We start from the raw sequence: 8,566 nt of genomic DNA, 5'->3' as shown, positions 1-8,566 counted from the left end.
TTGTTAGCAAAGGCAAGATGAGTTACATTTTTACATTTCCGGCGTTTTACTCCCTTTAAAATGTGTAATCAGTTAAAAAAACAGATAGTGTCGAGCGATATATGCGAGCAAGAAAAATGGCTATGAATTGACAACTAAATATTTAAAGCTTTGATAATGATTTAATTTTTTTTAATATATACAAAATATTGTTAGAAAATCACTCAATATGTCCGTTAGCATATCTAATAGTATTTTGTATAATTTTATGTTGAAGTAACTATCAAAACTTTAAATATTTATCTGTCAATTTTGCTGCCAAATTTTCCGGTTCATACTTATCGCAAATATCTTCACCAATAATAGATTGGTCTAGCAGAAACCTTACCAAATCAATGGACAAATTCATTTCGCAATTCTGTTGCTTTTTTAATATTTTATATCTATTAGATAGCAATTCTTAATAGGCGTTATAATTAAGCATTTCTAATTCTCTTTCTTTTTACTATTTTACAAATAAATCTACTTGATGGAATTTTTCGTTTTGTGTATGTTAGAATTGATTGTGATAGGCGTTGAACACGAAATAAACAGCCTTCAAAAATGTATTAGCCTCTTTTATGTTTTAGTATTTTTCAGTGTTTTTTTTAGAGAAATATGTTTTTGGTAATAATTATTAAAGCAAAGTTGTTTGCTTTATTTTATTATTATTTTATAACCGACCTTTGTTCTTCATGAATGAATAAGTCGGGCATTTAAAAAAGAAATTATCCACCCAACTAATTCATTAACTTTTTTAACCTTCTCTATTAAGATAGCTTATTAGCTTGTTGAACTAGTTAGTCATGCCCTCTTATTTATTTATTATTATTTTTATTTCGCTAAAAAAATATCTTAAACGTCCGCTTATGGTCACTGAAAGAAGTAACTTCCCTTGAACTTACTTTATTTCTTTCGTTAAATCAACTGCGGTACACATAGTGGCTTGCCCTTGCGTAGTTCTCAGTAAAATTAAGCTTTTGTTAAGCATTCTCAATCTTAGGCTTCTTTGGGTATGACCATACTAAAGGGTGATTTGTTGATCCCCATAACAAATAATAACAGTATAAACTCGTAAAATAAAATTGATTCAGTTTGAGTTTTTGCAGTATTCTCAAACAGAAATATTCTAAAATTTAAAAAAAAAATTACTCTCCATAAAACCAGTCAATTAAAAAAAAATCCCAAAATGCTAAAAATGGGAAAATTAAAACGGCATGTTATTTCTACATCTTTTAAATAATTATTTATTATTTAAATTTGACAGTTCTTACGTGTGTAATCTCAAAAGGGTTCTAAAATTATTTATTGTGTTTTATAATGATTGACTATTTCAAGGTGTGTGAAAAAATGTGAAAATTCGGTCTTGAAACTTAATATAAATAAGCAGACAATCTTACTGCTAAAAATTAAAAATAATTAATTGATGCCGTTTTTTAATTAGTAAATAACTTAAAAAAATATATTTAGAAATTACACCCGAATAGTTTTTTCTACAGAAAGCCGATGACGCAGTAATCTTTTTACACATCACTGATAAAAATTGTAGCGTTACTTGTTTCTTTTGTCAGAACAAAAATATAATTTCTAAACAAAGTAACTGAAACGATTATGATTTAAGAGGTAATCAAATTTATTTGTGCACGGCATGTTTTACAATCTTGTAATACTAAATAAAAATGTGACTTTTAGTTCATGCAAAAATTTTGTATGGACTAAAGTTTCTGATAGAGATTATTTGGTTGGGATTTTTTAAAAGCTGAGCTTTATGAATTATAAATTGGCATTTATTAGAATAAAGTAGAATTTAATAAATACTAGAATAAAGTAGAATTTAATAAAAATAATTTAAATATTACATCTTCAGACTGCAAGTTGCGATATTGAAAAGAAATATTAAAGGAAATCCTGTAAGTTTATGAGTTCCATATCAAACCGGAAGTTAATTGTTTTAGTTGGTGTCTGCTTAAATATTATTTCTTCTGGATATCCTATATATATATATATATATATATATATATATATATATATATATATATATATATAATATTTCAAGCTAAAGGTAAGACTTCTACTGTTATATTGCCTTGAATATTGATTGAACAAAAATTTTAAAAAAATATATATTTGTACTAAGTTTTTCCCTTATATTTTTAATGTTTAAAAAATAATGTTCATAAGAATAAAAATGTTTAATAATAATTGTTTATGCAACGCCATGTTCATTTCTCATTTTTTAATGTTTTTGTCATGTTGTGACGTTCAAATCAAATTTCGTCCGTTTTATTCAGTATAACATGAAAAATGTTTAAATGCGATTTAAACCCTGATGCTTCCTCTTCAATAAACAGTTAAACTTACGATGAATTGATATCATTTTTCTGTTTTTAAATTGTATTTTTTACGTGTGTCGAAAATTAGTATCATACTTAGGTTCTTTCATTACAATTTATTTTATTGAGAATGAAGAAATACGGGAAACCCGAACGTCTGGATTTGGACTCCAAGAAAATAGACGCTGGCAACATGAGGCGACACTGGTATAGTTCCATAGTAAGAGATAATAATGTAAGAGTCTCACTTGGTTTTGGTATTTTCTTTATTTTAAATATAACATTCATGTTTCATTAAACTAATCTATGAACTGTGTTGACATAATCCTTATTTTCACTTGGAACAAACTTAGATCCGTTGTTTATACAATGCTCTTTGCTATTGTTTATGTAGGTCTGCAAGTTGAGAATCACTATTATATTACGTTTTGTATTTGTTTGATTAATTTCTATCCTAATCAACAGTTCTTTGTAGGTCCAAACTTTTTGACTTGAAAATTATAGAAATTGAAAATAAGAATTCAACTGTTTATAAGGTCTTCAATGTTTTAAGCAGAAGTCCCGGAAATTGTTGAGTGTTTTCTTGACGAATATATTTTGTTAAGATTTTATAACTTTTGTAATAGAGTGGGGACGTGTGGATTGCGGCTATATGCAAATACCAAGCTATATGCAAAATGACGCCATGATAAAGAAAAACAAAATGATTATAAAAGGGAGAGACAGTATGTTAAAGAAAACGATCATGTTAGAGACGTGGGTGACGTCACAGTCATAAAGAGAAGTAACGCATGGCATAAGATTGAGAAATACACGTCTTTTCTTAAGACCTGAAACAGAGGTTCACGTTCTTTCCTCTTTTTTATTCTTTATCTCTTTTGTAGCTGAGTCTAAAACGTGGTCAGTCTTTGTGTGTAAACATGTACTATGTTAGTTTTGAGATCACATGTGATGCCCCATTCAAAAACTCGCTGACTCCAACGTTGTGTGCCATTGTCTCTTTTTTTTTATTTGTGTTCTCTTCGTATCATAGATGTAGCATCATAGTCTTTCATGCTGGTGGTTGTATGGGTTTATACAACTGTCTTTCTCGGCTGATCAATTAATTTCATCATCTTCTTTGAGGCACGAGCTGTGTTCATTCACGTATAGCTTCCAACCATCGTCAATCAGATTGCCATAAACATTGCTATTCACTAGTCTGCGAACTGCTCCTCACTGTTATAATAGCTTGTTTGCTGTTGCAAACCAATATCTACTTTTAATTAAACCTAATCACAAACCAATTCCAAATATATTTATATCTATTGTTTGATCGATTGTTAGGGCATTGCTTGATTAAAACATTACATAGGCTCTCTTTTGTCTGCATAAAGGAACAATTTGCTGTTAATCCTCTACTGATGAACTCTGTTTTCTATTTCTTTTTTTTTCCACTTTTTTCTCTTAATTATCTACATTTACGGGTGGGAGGTCGACATCAATAGTATCAAAATTCATAAAGTTAGGTTAGGATTAAGCAAAACCGAATGGATAATCAGATATTTGTTGTCCTGGCTCGAATGTTAAGATTTTATTAAATATTAAAAAAAAAAAAACTAACACACCTTTTGCATTTAGAATAAATACAATTGTCTTAAACAGGATGAAATAAAAATGAAAAATATATCAATATCAAGTGGTGACAGGTTTGTTGATTGAAAAATGCTTAATACTATTAGAGTTCTATACTATCATCTCCCTCTCAGTACAGACAAATAAATCTCCTGTGTGTCATGAGTAAGTTGCTGGAATCTATATTAAATAGAAAAGCAGACAACAATCTCAGCAAATATAACTTTCTTAGTGACATGGAATCTGGTTTCTGTTCTTCTAGATCTACAGCAGATGGTGCTTACGGTTATATCTCATAGAATTAGCAAATCACTCACTGGAGACAACCTTTCAAGGGCAATTGCTCTTGAGATATCCAATGCCTTTGATAGGGTATGGCATAAAGGTCTACTTTACAAGATCTCCAGTTACAGTATAGCTGGAAATGTCTTCTCAATCATTAAATCCTTTCGCTCTGATAGGCTCATAAGAGTAAAAGTTGATGGACAGAAATCAGAAGCTCACAGTATTAATGCTAGAGTCCCTCAGGCGTCCATCATAGGCCCAACTCTCTTCCTGATCTACAATAATGATCTCCCAAAACACATATATCATTCGTTGACATTTATGCTGATGGCACTACCATCTATGGCTATGGCAGCACATCTAAGGCTGTAAACGACCAAGTTCTCTCTCCTCTGATCTTGAGCACGTAGTAGAATAGGAAAAGAGGTGGCTGGTTACTTTTCATACATCAAAATCAAAGCTTATCTTTTCATCATAAACACTCCGATTTCCATTTGGCATCAATTGAAATGAATAGCTCTCGTTTTGGAGAGGATCCATGTTTGTTTTAACAAGCTTCTGGGCTTGCCGTTTACTCCTGATCTGAAATAGAACATGTACATCAAATCTGTTGCTAAAGTCGCTGGAAAAATGGGAGTATGCTTCTATCGATCCAGTAGATATCTCACTGCTGATGCAATTCTCTACCTATACAAGAGCCAAGGATGTCCGAGGAGGTAGTACTGTTGCCACATCTGGGCAGGAGCTGCTAGAAAGACTTATTCTGCCTTGACAGAGTTCAAAATAGGGAAGCACAAGCCAGTAAGTAAAAACGCAACAATAACTGTCTTGGTTGCTCTCGTGGTCTGTATTTTAGGCAGCTTTGGTTTTCTCTCAAGTCCCATTTGTTGGAACTCTTCAGTTATCGGAAAGGGTTTTACCAGGACTAATTTATTGTTATCCATTTCTGTCATTTCCTGAGGGAGTGGTGCTGGTATTTGTGGTGCTTATCTTGTTGCAAGGAAGCAAGATCCAATGCTGGGCTATTTGATTTTTTTTCATTTTTGTTTGCAGAAGGCTCATTCAATGTTGTACAATGATTCATGGCGGTGGTTTTACAATGGATTCCTGTTTTTTCGAATGAGCTTTCATATGACGTAGCATATCAGACTTTTGTATAAAAGAAGAACTACATACTGCACAAGCATGTGGTTTGTCTCCTGTATGTGTTTGAATATGACGCAACAAATTTGACATTTGTGTAAAAGAAGAACCGCATACTTCACAAGAATGTGGTTTATCTCCTGTATGTGTTCGCATATGCCGCAACAGATGTTGCTTTTGCATGAAAGAATAACCACATACTTCACAAGCATGTGGTTTGTCTCCTGTATGTGTTTGCATATGACGCAAAACACTTGACTTCTGTGAAAAAGAAGAACCACATATTTCACAAGAATGTGGTTTGTCTCCTGTATGTCTTCGCATATGCTGCAGCAAATGTTCCTTTCGTGTATAAGAAGAACCACACACTTCACAAGAATATGGCTTTATGCCAGTATGTGTTTGCATATGCCGCAACAAATGTTGTTTCAGTGTAAAGGAAGACCCACACACTTCACAAGAATGTGGTTTGTCTCCTGTATGTGTTTTCCTATGCCGCATCAAATGTTGCTTCCGTGTAAAAGACGAACCACATACTTCACATGCATGTGCTTTGTCTCCTGTATGTGTTTGCATATGCTGCATCAAATTTTCCTTCCGAGCATAAGAAACACCACATGCTGTACAAGAATGTGGTTTGTCTCCTGTATGTGTTTGCATATGCTGCGACAAATGTTCCTTTCGTGTAAAAGCAGAACCACACACTTCACAAGAATATGGCTTTACTCCGGTATGTGTTTGCATATGACGCAACAAATGTTGTTTCAGTGTAAAGGAAGACCCACACACTTCACAAGAATGTGGTTTGTCTCCTGTATGTATTTGCATATGCTGCAACAAACTTTCCTTTCGTGCATAAGAGACACCACATACTGTACAAGAATGTGGTTTGTCTCCTGTATGTGTTTGGATATGCTGCGACAAATGTGCCTTCTGTATAAAAGAAGAACCACATATTTCACAAGAATGTGGTTTGTCTCCTGTATGTGTTCGCATATGCTGCAACAAATGTTCCTTCCGTATAAAAGAAGAACCACACACTTCACAAGAATATGGCTTTTCTCCAGCATGTGTTTGCATATGCCGCATCAAATATTCTTTCAGTGTAAAGGAAGACCCACACACTTCACAAGAATGCAGTTTATCTCCTGTATGTGTTTTCATATGCCGCAACAAATGTTGCTTCCGTGCAAAGGAAGAACCACATACTTTACAAGAATGTGGTTTGTCTCCTGTATGTGTTTGGATATGCTGCAACAAATGTGCCTCCTGTATAAAAGAAGAACCACATACTTCACAAGAATTTGGTTTTTCTCCCATATGTGTTTGCATATGACACAAGGAATGTGCCTTTTGTGTAAAAGAAAAATTATATGTTTCACAAGAATGTTGTTTGTTATCCATATTTGCCAGCATATGACACAAGAAACTTTACTTATGTGTAAGACAAGAATGTGTCATGTTTGTTTTGCAATGTGCATTGCAGCAAAAGATTAAATCTAAATATCACAATAATCATGTCATTTTGTCTTTTTTCGTTTCTTTTACAATGTTTTTCTTTAAAGGTTTCTGACACATTTTTACGAAATATGAGTTCACAAAAAACGCTATATTCTTTAGAAGAATGTCATTTCTCTGCTCCTATAAATTTCAACATGAAATTTACATGCATAATTTTTCAAATATTTAAAAACCTTTACATATTTCAAGTCAAAATGGTAATGAAAATCCATTTAATTCAATGATTGATTTTTTTACTGCTGCAGATTCTGCAAATATAAAACATATTTTATAAATTCATTTCATGCAGTAAAATTGAATTTATGTTTGTTCTCATTAAAAGTCCACAAATCCCTTACGATGAAATTCAAAGTATGAGCACATTTTTATTTCAATATCAGTCCGTTAAGAAAATAAAATTTTCTTATAGATATTTAACTAAAATACCGTTAGTCAATAAAATAACAAAATAAATGGCATAAACATATCGTAATAATTTTTTTTCATGCATTATAAAATCAAGAATTATTTTTTTTTTTAAATACAAATATTTTATTATATTTAGAACCAGTTATAATTAACACATTTCATATGCCTTATTGACTAATGTTTCCTAACATAATTTGTTGTCAGAACGAAGAGGTTCATGACTTATGTTTTTTTCTTAACCTGAGTAAGGTAAGGGGCTCCCTATTCTTCCTCCTAAACAAACCTTATTTGCTAAATTGAATACTAAATTTTTGTTCTTCTATTGTTTGTTGTGTTAGATGACACTATGCTGTTTAGTTCTTGATAGTTGTTTTTACCCGTTCAAAATTCCCTTAAACTGATATTCCATTACCCAATAAATGTAGTGAACAAATAATCAAATAAAATAGAACAGTAGATTCCGAAAAAAAGTGTGCACATTTACATAGAGTAACCATATAAACGAATGTTAAAAATATGTGAAATGTACCAGTTCTTGGTTTTGTCTTGCATAGTTATTGACAGATATTGTGATCATATTGTATTTATATGTGGTATCTGTGTTTGTATTATTTGTATGTATTTTTCCAGATGAATAAATTCGTTTCATTTTTATTAATCATAGAGATTATGGGTAGAGAAGATAAACTGTTAAATATGTTTTACAGGAAAAGTTTTCTTTACTCTCACTCTATAAAATCATTACAAATTGATGCAATTGTGGGGAAAATGGCTTACCGTACAAACGTCCTTGTGTCTGTCTGTCCTGTGAGTCGCATGCGTCGAGAAAGAAAGAAATCAATTTTTACATTAAAAATACATAAAAGGATGTAAATTAAATATTTATGTCAAAAAGTTAAAATATGTCCTCTTCTAAAGACAATAAAAAATTACTTTCCTTTCAGTGTGATCGCTGAAAATATTGGGACCGAAATCACGACAGTAATTCAACATCGCCTCATACTTCAGATAGATAGATAGATAGATAGATAGATAGATAGATAGATAGATAGATAGATAGATAGATAAAGTGATCAGGATTTGCATTACCGTCCAAATCAATGTCAAAATCAATATGCTACATTTGAACTTAAAAATTCAATTTGTGCTTCAGACGTTTAGTGACAAATTACTTTCTAAAAAAAAAATAGATAATCAAAGAAATAAAGACAATATTCTGATTACCTGTCTCATCTATGTTCGAT

At 31.7% G+C, this 8,566-nt stretch overlaps 1 protein-coding gene across 2 annotated transcripts in view; it reads right to left on the bottom strand.

The window, feature by feature from the left end:
- Positions 1–1,639: 1,639 nt before the first annotated feature.
- Positions 1,640–8,566, bottom strand: part of LOC145246096 (uncharacterized) — a 48,217-nt gene continuing 41,290 nt past the window's right edge. For both annotated transcript variants that reach the window (XM_080107937.1, XM_080107938.1), the window contains exons 3-4: positions 8,100–8,127; positions 1,640–7,162 (exon numbers count right to left, since the gene is read on the bottom strand). In XM_080107937.1, coding sequence (XP_079964063.1) covers positions 5,331–6,809 — 1,479 coding nt within the window. In that variant the 5' untranslated portion in view covers positions 6,810–7,162; positions 8,100–8,127 and the 3' untranslated portion in view covers positions 1,640–5,330. The remainder of the gene's footprint in view (positions 7,163–8,099; positions 8,128–8,566) is intronic.

Source organism: Euprymna scolopes, chromosome 23, assembly GCF_053919585.1.
Source record: "Euprymna scolopes isolate OS-2025 chromosome 23, ASM5391958v1, whole genome shotgun sequence".
NCBI classification, from domain to species: domain Eukaryota; kingdom Metazoa; phylum Mollusca; class Cephalopoda; order Sepiida; family Sepiolidae; genus Euprymna; species Euprymna scolopes.
The sequence above is the reverse complement of the archived record's forward strand: the minus strand, read 5'-3'. Positions and strand labels throughout refer to the sequence as shown.